The following is a 16,957-nucleotide window of genomic DNA, read 5'->3' as shown; positions in this document are numbered from 1 at the left end:
AAATGGAGGGTAATATGCACATTTTTATGAAGACAGTCATCCCTAGGTAGAGCATGTTTGCAAAATATCTTCCCATCAGTGACACAACACAATGGAAAAGGAACCACAGGGGAAAGACGTGCACTAACAACTCCAGAAGGCATAATGCTAAAAACATGAAAACTGGAAGCAAAGGGTTGCAGCATGCTCTTCCTGAGAAGCTTCTTCAATGTCTTGCAGTATCACTGGCCCAAATCTCCCTCTAGAGGAGCTGGTCTTTCCAACATGACGACTGGAAACTCTGTATTTTGACTTGCAGATCTTCCATCCACTTCTTCTTTCAGGAGTGTGAAGGTAGCCCCCTCCAACCCAGAGATGAGCAGCGGGGTTGACTAAAAATCATAGATCTTAGATCTCTATGGATGTCGGGAAATGCACCAAAACCCTTCTGCACAGAGGTCTTCTGCCTCCATGTTGATTGTTGCTCCTCAGCTGACATCCATGGCCGGATAAATGTGGTTCGTCTTTTTGTACTGAACAACCACATTATATAATATTATAGTGTGTTTACTGTTCGGCTCTTCCAAAGGAAAAAAATAGATGAGTATGCTAAATAGAAGCTTCTGCAATGAGGGACTAATCTTACAAGATGCTGAGCATATTCAGCAAGGTTCAGAGCACGTTCAGTGGGAGTTGAGGGTGGGTGCTTGGCACCTTGCCAGATACTCTAAGCCTCTTACCGGATCAGACTCCAAACTTGCTGTACCAGTGTCCAAAGTGCTCAATGTACCCGATTTCAACTAAATCTGGACAAGACTGAAAGCCAATGTGAACTGGCTTTCCAAGCCAAAAACAAAATTAGAAATAAAGTGATACATAAGGTTACCATCAGTGCCAGGTCTGGCTCTTTTTCTTGGCTTACCCTGATCTACAGACACAGAGCCAAAGGACTCTCAGATTTCTACCTTAATTGGCTTATTCTCCTTGAACTTCAACTGAATTCAGCTACACACATTGTAATATGGATGCCAAAAGGCTGAGGCCCGCCAAACACAACTCCTTTCCAGCTTCATGTAGCTAGTTCCCTAAGTTCCAGGGAACCAGGAATTCCTCACACAAGGTGTATGTGTGGTTTATATTGCCTCCAGCTATGTCTTTACTGAAACCTTTTACCAGCAGGAGAGTCTGTGTTTGTGGGGGCGGGGTGGGGGGTGAGAAAACCTGAATTTGTGCTGGAAATGGCCCACCTTCATTTTCATACACATTGTAAGGAGAGTGGTCACTTTGGATAAGCTATTACCAGCAGGAGAGTGAGTTTGTGTGTGTCGTTTTTGGAAAAGGGGGGGGGGGTGAGAAAACCTGGATTTGTGCTGGAAATGGCCCACCTTGATTATCATACGCATTGTAAAGAGAGTGGTCACTTTGGATGAGCTATTACCAGCAGGAGAGTGAGTTTGGGGGGGGGGGGGGGGGGCGGAGGGTGAGAAAACCTGGATTTGTGCTGGAAATGGCCCAACTTGATTATCATACACATTGTAAGGAGAGTGATCACTTTAGATAAGCTATTACCAGCAGGAGAGTGGGGTGGGAGGAGGTATTGTTTCATGGTCTCTGTGTATATAATGTCTTCTGCAGTTTCCACAGTATGCATCCGATGAAGTGAGCTGTAGCTCACGAAAGCTTATGCTCAAATAAATTGGTTAGTCTCTAAGGTGCCACAAGTACTCCTTTTCTTTTTGCGAATACAGACTAACACGGCTGTTACTCTGAAACCTTTTACAATTCGTGAGTGTTATTTATGAATGGAAGAAACTGCAAATATCAATGAACAAGAAATTTCTTCTGAACAGACAAATTTGCACTCACTTTACTAACTGATGCCAAGAAGATAATTCAGCTTGATATTGGCAACCAGTGCATTAATATCTCTGTACAACTTTGGTTTATGCACACAGATGATAAATAAGGTATTGTTAGTAAAGATAAAAGCTCAGGAGGTCTTAAGACCCTTAAGTCTAGGGTCCATTTGATCTGAACCACCAAAGTTGGTTCTTTGACCTTCACAAAAAGGAATGCCTTTGCATATAAGGAAAGGGATAAAACTACCATTACCTATTGCACAAAAAAGCTATTCTACTCTCTAATATTAAGAACGTTCACAGCCTATCTGCATGCTGCAGCATCCTTATTTTATTTATTTTGAAGTATGAGTTTAAACATATGCTGGGGGAAGAAGAATCTTGTATTTGCTTAATTAACAAGCCAGAGCCTTTGGCAGGTCTGTTCCTCAAATAACAGGTTTCCCCTCACATAAAACAAAGGTGAATACAACATTTGAAGCCTACACAGGGAACATAAGTTTACCTTAAATCCCATCTGCCTTTATAGTCCAGTAACACTGAAGAGTGAATGAGAGCTAATATTTTTCCTATGCTGTGTACACACTAATGATGCTATATAAGTGTACTATTCTCATCATTTCTGTCATTTTCTTTTCCCAAGTCCTGCTCTGTTTCGCATGATGGGAGTAGACAAAATTGCAGCAGCACTCTAAGATTCATCAGTATGAGTCTCAACATATCAATTTTCAAGTGGAGCAACTTTAAACACATTGTAGGCTTTTAGTTTCCATAGAAAATAATACTTCTATTGTTTTCAAAGAAAACTGTAAGTACCTAAAATTACCACACTTTTAACATACTGACATGATGATGGCCAGATGTTCTTTCAAGCTCAAAGTCAGATTGGCAGAAGTCAGAGCAGTTTAGAGGCTTACTTAAAACATAATATTTTATATTTGGCAGGAATTACTGTATTGTAAAAAAAAAAAAAAAAGACAAGGTGACTTTCTATTATTTTTTTTTTTAGCTTAGTGTGGTTCTAAAGAACTAAAAACTAATTTAACACAACAAATGCTTTCATCCCACCCCTACTATGAGGCGAAAAGCTCCAACAACAACAACAGTATGAGTGGCATATGCTTTCTTTTTGACACAGCCTGAATTACTTTGCTTGTGATAAGAAAAGGAGTACTTGTGGCACCTTAGAGACTAACCAATTTATTTGAGCATAAGCTTTCGTGAGCTACAGCTCACTTCATCGGATGCATTCAGTGGAAAATAGAGTGGGGAGATTTAATAATTTTATTAAGATGATGTTGGAAGTAAAAAGAAAACGGTACAGAGTTTAAGCATAGAAGTTTCTGGTGATCAGGGAATAAGGTACAGATTATCAATGGGTGCAAAATTCGGTTTAGGAAAGGGTGGCGTAAGGAATACATAATCTGCAATCTTCCCGATTGGGGGTAAAAGTTTAATGGGTCAAAGTACAGACATTGAGATATGGGGGTATGTTGTTCATATAATGGCTATGTTCAGGTGTGGAGTATAATGAGTGGATACGACAATGAGGATGGATTTACCCTCATTTGGTGGGATTTACTGTTCAGTGAGTTTATGGTTCCAGTTCATATGGTCCAATGGAAAAAGTCTCTCAGTCCCTTTCCCATAGTTGATTCACGATGTCGTACCGGCTCACGCCTCCTGGTACTGTCGGTGGCCGGTGATATGTTCAATGTAGATGTCCCTGGACCATCGGATGGTGTCCGAGACCATGACGCGCCGCATGAGCTGTGCGAAGCATCGACCGATCCCACAAGTCCACAGCACACGCTCGTTGCAGGGGTCCCAAGCACCCAGGGCTCCGGCGATCAGGGTATCCATCTGTCCTCATAGCCCTTTGCTCTCAGGGTGTCGGCCAGGGGGGCGTATTCTTCCAGCTTACGAGCTCGGGTTTCGCGGAAGGCCGGGGTCCTGTTCTCAAAGAAGACCATGACGTCGACGAGGATGATCTTTTTCTGGGCCTCGTTGGTGACTACCACGTCAGGTCGCAAGTGGTGGTCAGTACTGGGGATGGCGCAGTTCACTGCGACCTCCCCCAGGCACGGTGTGATGGCTTTCACCAGGTGGTTCTGGATGGCATTGTGGCACAGCTGCCAGACTCTGGAGAGGGGCTTGCAGCTGCACAGGACGTGGGGCAGGGTCTCGTTGGAGTAGCCGCACTTCCTGCAACGCTTGTCTCGGTTCCGGTGGCGGATGGCTCCGTTGAGCGGGACACAGTTGAGCCAGGCACGGTGGATGAACCGCCAGTCGGCGAAACGGGTGAAGCCGCCCCCGGCGAGGAAGTGGTTGCTGGCATCCCACTTGCTGGTCAGTTCGAAGGCTTTACCCTGGTCCGGTTTACGCTTCAGGGTTTCCATGTACAGTGAGTGGATGGCTACCTTCAGGGTCCTCTGCAGCATGCCCCTGGCGCTCGGGGTGAAGATGGTGTTGTCGTTGGACCTGATCTGCAGCACCAGGACTCCCAGCTCCTGGCGCTCCTCGCACCACTCCCAGCAGCAGCCGATGCGCTTCCCCAGGCGAGGCGTGGCATTGCGAGCGCGGGACCACAGTGAAGCGATGTCGTGCCCATCCCGTCAGAATTCGCCATCCAGGAAACCGCTCAGGAAGGTGGTGGTGTCTTGGCTGAAGGGGGCTCTGCCGATCCGCTTCTTTGTTGCGTCATGGAGGGCGTTTGCTGCGATGTTCCTTACCATGGAGTCGGGACACATCAGCAGGCAGAAGGCGTGGGTGATCACCGCGATGTCACACAGATCGCCAATGTGGGGGGACATTGGCACCGCCATGCCTGTGGGCAATGTAGACCACCTCGTTGCTGGCTTTCTGGGGAAAGAACACCCACTTCTTCATCAGCTGCCACACGACCTTGTTTGCCTTGTTGAGGGGTACCTTCGCCAAGGCGGATCCCCTTAGGACGAACGAGATGCGGGGAATCAGGAAGGTGTTCAGGGCATTTATCTTCTGCCACGGTGCTAGCAGGGAGGCGTCGATCTTGGCGGCATCCTGCAAGATCTCCTGGATGGTGTCCTTGGGTGTCTGCCGGACATGGAAACCCATCGGCGTGCCGAGGTGCTGGAACGCCTGCCCCTCTGCCAGGGGGATGATGGGATCCCCCTGGATCTGGAACCCTGTCGTCTGCACCGAGTCCCTTTTGCTGCCGTCAATGTGGAGAGTTGCTCACTTCTTTGCATTGAAGCGGAGCGCCATCCAATTGGCAGCTCGACTATATATATGCTGAGAACATGAAACAATGGGTGTTACCGTTCACACTGTAATGAGAGTGATCGGGTAAGGTGAGCTATTATCAGCAGGAAAGCCGGGGGGGGGGGCGGTTTGGAGTGGACGGGACAGGGACCTTTTGTCATGATAATCAAGATGGGCCATTTCCAGCAGTTAAAAAGAATGTTTGAGGAACAGTGGGGAGTGGGAGGGATAAACATGGGGAAATAGTTTTACTTTGTGTAACCTAGGCTTAAATAAAGACTGGGAGTGGATAGGTCATTACACAAAGAAACTATTTCCCCATGTTTATTCTCTCCCCCCTCCCCACTGTTCCTCAGAGGTTCTCGTCAACTGCTGGAAATGGCCCACCTTGATTATCACTACAAAAGGTTTTTTCCACCCCCGCTCTCCTGCTGGTAATAGCTCACCTTACCTGATCACTCTCGTTACAGTGTGTATGGTAACACCCATTGTTTCATGTTCTCTATGTATATAAATCTCCCCACTGTATTTTCCACTGAATGCATCCGATGAAGTGAGCTGTAGCTCACAAAAGCTTACGCTCAAATGAATTTGTTAGTCTCTAAGGTGCCACAAGTCCTCCTTTTCTTTTTGCGGATACAGACTAACACGGCTGCTACTCTGAAACCTGTCATTTTGCTTGTGATGTAACTGGGTTTTTGCCACCCAGGCCAATATTTTCAGGATGTCCCAATTTGAATGTGGTGATCCTGCATCCCATGAGCCTCACTTCCAGGGTAGCAGGGCTCAGAATAACTTTTGGGGTTGGTGAGGTATCAGCATTTGTCTAGAGAGCACCACAACATGCTGATATTTATCAAAACATGTTGAAACCACAAAGTTGCAATATGAATTTAATGACATACAAGTTCAAGCCCACTAGAAGAAAAGGAGTACTTGTGGCACCTTAGAGACTAACCAATTTATTTGAGCATAAGCTTTCGTGACCTACAGCTCACTTCATCGGATGCATACTGTGGAAACTGCAGAAGACATTATATACACAGAGACCATGAAACAATACCTCCTCCCACCCCACTCTCCTGCTGGTAATAGCTTATCTAAAGTGATCACTCTCCTTACAATGTGTATGATAATCAAGTTGGGCCATTTCCAGCACAAATCCAGGTTCTCTCACCCTCCGCCCCTCCCCACACAAACTCACTCTCCTGCTGATAATAGCCCATACAAAGTGACCACTCTCTTTACAATGTGTATGATAATCAAGGTGGGCCATTTCCAGCACAAATCCAGGTTTTCTCACCACCCCCCCCCCCCACACACACACAAACTCACTCTCCTGCTCGTAACAGTTCATCCAAAGTGACCATTCTCCCTACAATGTGCATGATAATCAAGGTGGGCCATTTCCAGCACAAATGGCCCACCTTGATTATCATGCACATTGTAGGGAGAGTGGTCACTTTGGATAAGCTATTACCAGCAGGTGAGTGAGTTTGTGTGTGTGGTTTTTGGAAAGCGGGGGGGTGAGAAAACCTGGATTTGTGCTGGAAATGGCCCAACTTGATTATCATACACATTGTAAGGAGAGTGATCACTTTAGATAAGCTATTACCAGCAGGAGAGTGGGGTGGGAGGAGGTATTGTTTCATGGTCTCTGTGTATATAATGTCTTCTGCAGTTTCCACAGTATGCATCCGATGAAGTGAGCTGTAGGTCACGAAAGCTTATGCTCAAATAAATTGGTTAGTCTCTAAGGTGCCATAAGTACTCCTTTTCTTTTTGCGAATACAGACTAACATGGCTGTTACTCTGAAGCCCACTAGAAAAACTCAAAAAGAAAAGGAGTACTTGTGGCACCTTAGAGACTAACCAATTTACAGCAATCCTGGATTTAATTAGAGGCATTTGTTCTCTTTGCATGTGCAAAACTGCCGCTGATGTAAGTTTATTGTATGTCATGACGAAGGAAGTGTAAGAGCATAGATTAAATGAGTGACAAAACAAAAATAGCTGGATAAACTTTTAAAAAAATCAGTTTTATGATTTGTATCAGCTATTGTGCTCTCCCCAGCCTTTTCCCTAAACAAGAGAAAGGAAATTGTTTGCCTCACTTCTATTTTCACCACCATGAAATGTTGGGGGGGGGGGGAGAGGGGGTTTTCAGGCTGAAATTGCTCCAGGGACAATGAAAATTAAGGTACAGATCCAAATTTTTAAGCACATACGCCAAGTTCTTCTGGAAAAACATGTTCATACAGACACTTTTGTGCGTGCACAAAACAAGCATAAGTATGCATAAAATAAGAGAAAGTTTTTTAGTCATACACAGGGACACTGTCACACCAGATCAGGCTAATACCCTCCCTCTGACGGCAGCCAGGATAAGAAACTTCAGAGGAAGGTGCAGGAAAGCCCATAATAGACACCTGTAGAATAACCTGCTGATAAAGGACATTTTCTCCTAGCCTGTCAGTTAGCAGCTGGCTAATGCCCTGAAGCATCAGTGTTTATATCTCTTCTGAAAAGGGTCTTTTTTTTTTTTAAATCCTGGCTAATCTGTGGATATTCTCATGATACATATAAATATCTAAATCTTTTTTGAATCCTATTAAACTCTAGAGCTGGCCTTAACGATCTATTGTGGCAATGAATTCCAAAGGTTCATTGGGCATTGTGTAAAATATATTTATTTTTCACAGCTTTAAATGTGTTGCCTTTTGATTTCATTCAATTCCCCTTTGTTCCTGTTTTGTAAGAAAAAGCAAATAGGAGTGCTTAATTTACTCCTCTATACTACTTATTATTTGTATACTTCCATCACAGCCCCTCTTATTTGTTTCCGCTCTAAACTAAACAGTGCCAATCTTTTCAATCTTCCCTCACACGGCATTAATAATTGTTATCATCTGTCTGTGAACTCCACCTATTTGATGCTATATGTCAGAGGTTTTCATTTAGCTACCCACAAGGATGCCCAGGCCTTTTTCCTAAAAGGACACAGTTAATTTAGAGCCCATAAAATGTCTGACTAGTTCAAGTTATTCCTTCCCATGTGCTTTACTTTGTGTGTGTCAACTCTACATTTCATTTATCACTACAATGTCCATTCACCCAGCTTTGATAAGTATCTCAGTCCTTCATAGTCTTATCTAGTCTTGACAAACTTACATAGCTTTGTGTCATATGCAAATTTTGATTTGACTCTATTAATTTCCTTTTCTAGATCATTAGTTAATACATTAAAAGAAACAACAGTCTTAGTACTGAATCTTGCAGTATTGCATGTTTGTATGAGCGTCTCATATACTTCATTCCTTCAAAAATTTTGGCTGCATACCATCTAGTTCTGGTGACTTGTTCTTTAGCTTATTCCAACACCTTCCCTTTTTACATCTTTAATTCTGACAGTGCCACCTTTTTTACGCAAAGAGACAAGGTCTGAGGTTGGTATCTTCCCAACTTCCCTTCCAGAGAAAGCTGATAGAAAAAAAAACAATATTTGGCTTCTCTACAATTCCTTCTCATCCTTAAGAGTTGCATTTACTCTTTAAGGGCAAGTCTACGTGACCACACTACATCCACCTCAGCGAGAGGTGGAAGCTAAGTCAGCAGGAGCAGGGGTGGCAGATTTGTAGAAATTTTGGTGGTGCCCAGAACCCGCCCCCCCAACTTGCCTAAGGCCCTGGGAGGGAGTTTGGGTTGGGGGTGGAGGTCTGGGGTGCAGGCCCTGGGCTAGGGATTAGGATGCAGGAGGGGCGGAGGGTGCAGACTCTGGGAGGGAATTTGGGTGAGGGAGGGAGTTTGGGTGGGGGAGGGGGTCTGGGGTACAGGCTCTGGGCTGGAGTTTGGGTGCTGGGTGGAGGCTCTGGGCTGGGGCAAGGGATGGGGGTGCAGGAGGGGGTGAGGGGTGCAGGCTCTGGGCTGGGGGTGGGGGGTGCAGGCTCTGGGATGGAGTTTGGGTGCAGGCTTTGGACTGGGGATGTAGGAGGGGACGAGGGGTGGAGGCTCAGGGAGGGAGTTTGGGGTGGGAGGGGGTGGAGGCTCAGGGAGGGAGTTTGGGGATAGGAGGGGGTGCAGGGTGAGGGCTGTGGGGCTGAGGATGAGAGGTTTGGGGTGTGGGAGGGGGCTCAGGGCGGGGGCAGAGGATTAGGGTGTGGAGGGATGAGGGCTCTGGCTGGGGTTGAGGGTTTTGTGGCCTTGGAGAGGCTCAGAGCTAGGGCGGAAGGGAAGGGTAAGGGCAGCCTGCGCTGCCATTTGTGAATGGGGGGCACTAGGACCCTGTGGTAGCAGTTGATGCAGGGAGCCGGCAGAGCAGAGTCAGTGTGAGCCGCAGGCTCCAGGGCAGGATAGGTGTGTGGGGGCAGCAAGTGGGGGCCAGGGGACACTTGGGGGAGGTGCGGGGGGCGGGGAAGCGGCAGGCGGGGCCGGAGGAGAGACCCACCAGCCCCAAACACTGGTGGAGCCGGGCCCCCAGACCCAGAATATTGCTGGAGCCCAGGCACCACGAGTGTATATAATTCGCCGCCCCTGAACAGGAGTGCATCTCCCGCCGACATAGAACTGGTGTGGACAGAGCATAGATAGATGTAACTTGCATTGCTTGGGGTGTGGCTTTTTCACACTTCTGAGTGATGTAAGTAACATCGACTTCAGTGGTAGTGTAGTCAAGCCCTTAGTCTAGTGCAGTGTTTCCCAAGCTTGGGACGCCGCTTGTTCAGGGAAAGCCCCTGGTGGGCGGGGCCAGTTTGTTTACCTGCTGAGTCCACAGGTTCGGCCGATCGCGGCTCCCACTGGCCGTGGTTCGCTGCTGCAGGCCGCGGTTCTGAAAGATTCCTTGTTATCTATTTTTATGTCTTTGGTTATTTGCTCTTTAAAATACCCCTCCTTCAGTGCACCAGGACATGACACAAAAGTGATTTTTAATTGTTTCCCCTTTCCACCAATATTCCTTTTAAAAACCTGCTTCCTCCTCCTGCTTACTGGACAACTTCATTGTGTTCATCATTCTCCAGTCAGGATAATGGTTAAGCAACCGCCAACACCTCTCTGCAAACTGACCATTAGCTTTATTCATGTGAAGTTATAAACCATTCCTCAATTCTCAAGGGTCAATGGATTGTCTAATATAAGTTCATAAATAATAAGAAATGACAGATTATAAAGTAATAAACCATCCAGTGAAGCTTTGTTTTATCCTACAGGAGCCTAAATACCAAAGATAAATATATTTAATCATCCATCATTTCCAAGTTACATCCGTGATTAAAATATTGAACATGCAGTATATAGTTTCTCATTTGTATAATTGCTCACATAGACAGCTATTACATCTTAGCTGCCAAGTTCAATAAATAACATGGTTTCCAAAAATTTTTCTTTATATAACAAGCTTAGCCTGTTGCTAATTTGAGGTTTATTACAGGAGATACATAATTATCCCTGTACTACCTATTAGGCTGCATAAAATAAATGAAAGTTTTTTACTCATACACAGGGACACTGCCATACCAGATCAGGTGAATGATCTGTGTGTTGCCATACCCTCCCCGAACAGCAGCCAGGATAAGAAACTTCAGAAATAGTGACCATAATATTATAACATTTAACATTCCTGTGGTGGAAAGAACACCTCAACAGCCCAAAACTGTGGCATTTAATTTCAGAAAGGGGAATTATGCAAAAATGAGGAGGTTAGTTAAACAGAAATTAAAAGGTACAGTGACTAGAGTGAAATCCCTGCAAGCTGCATGGACACTTTTCAAAGACACCATAATAGAGGCTCAACTTAAATGTATACCCCAAATTAAAAAACACAGTAAAAGAACTAAAAAGAGACACTGTGGCTTAACAACCATGTACAAGAAGCAGTGAGAGATAAAAAGGCATCCTTTAAAAAGTGGAAATCAAATCCTAGTGAGGTAAATAGAAAGGAGCACAAACACTGCCAAATTAAATGTAAAAAATGTAATAAGAAAAGCCAAAAAGGAGTCTGAAGAACAGCTAGCCAAAAACTCAAAAGGTAATAATAAAATGGTTTTTAAGTACTTCAGAAGCGGGAAGCCTGCTAAACAACCACTGGGGCCCCTGGACGATCGAGATACAAAAGGAGCACTTAAAGACAATAAAGTCATCACAGAGAAACTAAATGAAGTCTTTGCTTCAGTCTTCACAGCTGAGGATGTTAGGGAGATTCCCAAACCTGAGCCGTCTTTTGTAGGTGACAAATCTGAGGAATTGTCACAGATTGAAGTGTCACTAGAGGAGGTTTTGGAATTAATTGAGAAACTTAACAGTAACAAGTCACCGGGACCAGATGGCATTCACCCAAGAGTTCTGAAAGAACTCAAATGTGAAATTGCGGAACTATTAACTATGGTTTGTAATCTGTCCTTTAAATCAGCTACTGTACCCTATGACTGGAAGATAGCTAATGTAACATCAATGTTAAAGAAGGGCTCTAGAGGTGATCCTGGCAGTTACAGACCGGTAAGTCTAACGTCAGTACCGGGCAAATTAGTTGAAACAATAGTAAAGAATAAAATTATTAGACACATAGAAGAGCATAAATTGTTACGCAAAAGTCAACATGGTTTCTGTAAAGGGAGATAGTGTCTTACTAATCTATTAGGGTTCTTTGAGGGGGTCAACAAACATGTGGACAAGGGGGATCCAGTGGCCATAGTGTACTTAGATTTCCAGAAAGCCTTTGACAAGGTCCCTCACCAAAGGCTCTTACATAAATTAAGTTGTCATGGGATAAGAGAGAAGATCCTTTCATGGATTGAAAACTGGTTAAAAGACAGGGAACAAAGGGTAGGAATAAAATGGTAAATTTTCAGAATGGAGAGGGGTAACTAGTGGTGTTCCCCAAGGATGAGTCCTAGGACCAATCCTATTCAACTTACTCATAAATGACCTGGAGAAAGGGGTAAACAGTGAGGTGGCAAAGTTTGCAGATGATACTAAACTGCTCAAGATAGTTAAGACCAAAGCAGACTGTGAAGAACTTCAAAAAGATCTCACAAAACTCAGTGATTGGGCAACAAATGAAATTTAATGTGGATAAATGTAAAGTAATGCACATTGGAAAAAATAACCCCAACTATACATACAATATGATGGGGGCTAATTTAACTACAACTAATCAGGAGAAAGATCTTGGAGTCATCGTGGACAGTTCTCTGAAAATGTCCACGCAGTGTGCAGCGGCAGTCAAAAAAACAAACAGGATGTTAGGAATCATTTAAAAAGGGATAGAGAATAAGACAGAGAATATCTTAAAATCCATGGTACGCCCACATCTTGAATACTGCGTACAGATGTGGTCCCCTCATCTCAAAAAAGATATACTGGCATTAGAAAAGGGCCAGAAAAGGGCAACTAAAATGATTAGGGGTTTGGAATGGGTTCCATATGAGGAGAGATTAAAGAGGCTAGGACTTTTCAGCTTGGAAAAGAGGAGATGAAGGGGGGATATGATAGAGGTATATAAAATCATGAGTGGTGTGGAGAAAGTCAATAAGGAAAAGTTATTTACTCGTTCCCATAATATAAGAACTAGGGGCTACCAAATGAAATTAATGGGCAGCAGGTTTAAACAAATAAAAGGAAGTTCTTCTTCACTCAGCGCACAGTCAACCTGTGGAACTCCTTGCCTGAGGAGGTTGTGAAGGCTAGGACTATAACAGGGTTTAAAAGAGAACTGGATAAATTCATGGAGGGTAAGTCCATTAATGGCTATTAGCCAGGATGGGTAAGGAATGGCGTCCCTAGCCTCTGTTTGTCAGAGGGTGGAGATGGATGGCAGGAGAGAGATCACTTGTGTTCTTATGACTACTGCAGAAACATACCAAGTAAGACAGAAACTGCAGAACCATGTGTTACATGCCTGACAAGTGCTTTCTCCTATGGAGGATGATCTTCCTGTTAGACTAAACTGCTAGAATGTTGCCGTATAGTCAAAGGAAGCTGTGGAGTTTGTGCAGATTGCCATAAAAATGATTGCATTGCTGTGGGGGCTTGGAAAGCCCAGTAAGTTATGAAATTGTCTTAGTGACACTAATATTTGTAGGCACTTTTCTTCTTTAAAAAACACATAAGATGACAACTGCAGACAATTGCATTAGGGGACAAACTAATTAAAAGTAAAATAAGTAAAAACAGGAGAGCCCCCCAAAGCTCAAGGAATGTATTCGAAGAACTGGTTAAGACTGCATGAAGGGACATAAGTGTTAGGATATAGATATTCAGGCCTGTCTGCAAAGGCCTGTACTTTAAGAATTTAGGTGTATTCTTATCACTTGGCTAGTTATAGAGGTATAAAAGAAAGAATCAAAATCACTGTCTGCCGGTGTAAGGGCCTTCTCTTACTGTGACAGTCTGAGGCCCTGTTCTTAGGCTAAGGCCTTCGGCTAAGCAGCAGAGGCAGCCATGAGCTGGGAAGTGAACGGTCACATCCTCACATTCCAAACTAGTCACATTGAAAGAAGGTGCTATTGGGCTGTTAGGAATACAATCCTGTCCTGATAGTGCCTATCACCTCCAGAGAAAAGGAAGTGCCTAGAAAATGTAAAAGGAAACTTAGTTTGATAGGTTTCAGAGTAACAGCCGTGTTAGTCTGTATTTGCAAAAAGAAAAGGAGTACTCTAAGGTGCCACAAGTACTCCTTTTCTTTTAGTTTGATAGCTTCCTGTCTGGCAAGAACTCACTTATCAGTAGCTGGGATGTGAAATCCTCACTTCTGTATTGTTTTGTCATTATAGTTCCCACTTTGCTATTGTTTGTCTGTATAATCTCTGTCTGGTTCTGTGATTGTTCCTGTCTGCTGTATAATTAATTTTGTTGGGTGTAAACTAATTAACGTGGTGGGATATAATTGGTTACATAATCATGTTAGGATTGGTAGTTAAATTTCAGGAAAATGATTGGTTAAGGTATAGCTAAGCAGAACTCAAGTTCTACTATATAGTCTGCAGTCAATCAGGAAGTGGGGGTGGGCATGTGGGTGGGGGAAATGGGAACAGGGAATGGGGGTAAGGAAATTGGAATCATGTTTTGCTAAAAGGGGAAATGGGAACAGGGAATGGGGCTGGGGACATTGGAATCATGTTTGGCTAAGGGCAGGAAAGGGAACAGGGACACAGGTGTAAGGCTCTGTGGTGTCAGAGCTGGGAAGGAGGATACTAAGGAAGGAAACTGGAATCATGCTTGCTGGAAGATCACCCCAATAAACTTCGAATTGTTTGCACCTTTGGACTTCAGGTATTGTCGCTCTCTGTTCATGTGAGAAAGACCAGGGAAGTGAGTGGGTGAAGGAATAAGCCCCCTAACAATAATATAGGGTGGTCAGTAATACAGATCATGACACAATGAGAGAAAAGTAAAAGTGAAAAAGAAGTTTTATGTATGCTGGTTGTGTCTGAGAAGCACCCATGAAAGTGTAGAACACAGTTCTCTCAGAATATGCACCAGTCAGTTGATAGCACATCACAAAAGCGTCAGCCTGATTTGGAGGAATGGCAAAATGTGCATACCTGCCTGATAAGGTAGCACCATACACAAAATACTTTAAATCAGAATGTAGCATCACAGCAATCATGTCTTGATGTCCACAGCCCCCTGATGTCTGACAGCTGACCAGAGCTCTAAGATGATGATATGATTCTAAATTTTGGAAAACATTTTAAAAAAGTATTTTGATCTTTTATAAGCAAACAAATTTTTGAAGGGATTAAAACAGCCTTACAGGTGTTGAGTTTTGACTTGGCGTGACAACTGTGATGGGCTGTACAAACCCTACAATGGGCAACCTGGGGCTCAGCCTGAGGGCTGAGCCTCTTGATCCTGAAACACCCAAAAACCACAGAGCCTGGTTAAGTGCGGAGGTGCAGCCCAGGGGGTGCCTTGGCATAGGAATCCCAGGGACTCGGCTCAGAAAAATGAAACATGATTTGGCAATAGGAAACAGAACTTCTTACTAGCTTGTGTGGGATAAAGTGAAAGATGCACTTACCTATGAAGTAGGCCAGCAGGATGGCAAGCAGAACTGCAGCAGCAATAGCTGATAAAGCAGCACATTTCCAGCTACAATATTTGGAGGGCTTTTTCAGCTTGAACGCATTTCTGGAGAAAGTATTTCGAGGCAACAGTCTGGGAGGTGGTGTGTAAACTGTTCCTGAGGTCAAAGGGTATCCAGGGGAAGAACTACTGAACAGAGGGGTGGTTCCAGAAGATGTCTTAAACAAGAAATGCCTGAAATGCAAGAAAAGAGACACAGTTTAAAAGGTGCAATACTGTAGTTAGAGAAGAGTATCTCCTCTCTGCGCCTTCTTTCATTATATCTGGAATCTCCTCTCTGACCTGGTTCACAATTCTGCCATCATCTTTTCCTGCAAGTCACTCCTTGCAACAGTACCTCCAGGAAGCCTACAGACACTTGTTCCACCCTATCTGCTTAAAGAAGTGTTAACAAAATTGACAACAGAAAATGATAAAATAATCCAAGTACAAATCCTGGAACTAACACAGTGTGTTTTAAGCTTCCTCATTAAATCACTTTACTTTCTGTATCCCATCTGCCATCTACACGTTGTCTATTTCAGCTGTAAGCTATTTGGGGCACAAGACTGGGTCGTAAATTTTAGGCTGTCGTAACTCCACTGACTTCAGTGATGCTACTGCTGGTTTACACTGGATGACAAAATAGAATCAAATCCCCTGTGTTCTCACTGTCTGTAATGTGCCTAGCACACTTTTGGCAGGAATAAAGCCAATGATAAATAAACAGTAAGAATATCATCTACAATTCTTGCACTTTATATAAAAATAAAGACCAGATGCAAATAATCAGTGACTCCTACAGAGAAAAAGAGGAATAAAAACACAGCTATTCTTAATTCTTCCTCTCCCCTCTATTTTTAATTGAAAAATAAAACAACCCAATTATTACGTTAATGACAGAGGCCAGCCTGGTAGTAACATTCAGTTATTTATGTAACAGGTAGTGCATTGGCAACAATTGGGCAACCCTATCACAAACTGTCCTACTGCTGTGCCTTGAAAACCTGATCACAAGGGGACTACCTCTGGGGGGGTCAGAGGATAGTTCAAGCTCCTTCCAGTCCTTGAAAAAAGAAAAGGAGTACTTGGCACCTTAAAGACTAACCAATTTATTTGAGCATAAGCTTTTGTGAGCTACAGCTCACTTCATCGGATGCATTCAGTGGTTTCCACTTCACTCCGATGAAGTGAGCTGTAGCTCACGAAAGCTTATGCTCAAATAAATTGGTTAGTCTCTAAGGTGCCACAAGTCCTTCTTTTCTTTTTGCGGATACAGACTAACACGGCTGCTACTCTGAAACCTTTCAGTCCTTGGACTCCCTGCTGAGTGTGCCAATATAGATTCTAATAAGTTGCATATGTGGGGGCGCTTCTGGGTCTGGGCATCTATCCACTATAACCTGGAATGAGTTCACCAACTCATTTCACATAAGCCATTGAACAGTCATGGGATAGTAACATTTCTAAATTTAAAAGCATTTATTTTTACTTGTACTATCCCTGTCTGCCACAACAAATCCCAACAACTGCAAGGGGAAAGGAGAATTTTATATGAAAAAAATTAATGACATCTGAAAATCTGGGATCATTACCAACCTCTTAATGCCACAGAAGGTTATACTTTAAAGTATAAGATAGGGCCGTGAAAAAAGCTAATGCAGTCTTGGGATGCACCAGGAGAGGTATTTCCCAGTAGGGATAAAGAGGTTTTAGTACTGTTATACAAGGCACTGGTGAGACCTCATCTGGAATATTGTGTGCAGTTCTGGTCTCCCATGTTTAAGAAGGATGAATTCAAAACTGGAACAGGTACA

At 43.8% G+C, this 16,957-nt stretch overlaps 1 protein-coding gene across 13 annotated transcripts in view; it reads right to left on the bottom strand.

The window, feature by feature from the left end:
- The window catches only part of TENM2 (teneurin transmembrane protein 2), an 806,981-nt gene that overhangs the window by 224,768 nt on the left and 565,256 nt on the right, over positions 1-16,957 (bottom strand). For all 13 annotated transcript variants that reach the window (XM_077823698.1, XM_077823694.1, XM_077823697.1 and 10 more), the window contains one exon: positions 15,097-15,335. In XM_077823698.1, coding sequence (XP_077679824.1) covers positions 15,097-15,335 — 239 coding nt within the window. The remainder of the gene's footprint in view (positions 1-15,096; positions 15,336-16,957) is intronic.

This window comes from Eretmochelys imbricata, chromosome 8 (assembly GCF_965152235.1).
Source record: "Eretmochelys imbricata isolate rEreImb1 chromosome 8, rEreImb1.hap1, whole genome shotgun sequence".
In the NCBI taxonomy this organism is placed as follows: domain Eukaryota; kingdom Metazoa; phylum Chordata; order Testudines; family Cheloniidae; genus Eretmochelys; species Eretmochelys imbricata.
This window is presented reverse-complemented; position numbering and strand designations above follow the sequence as displayed.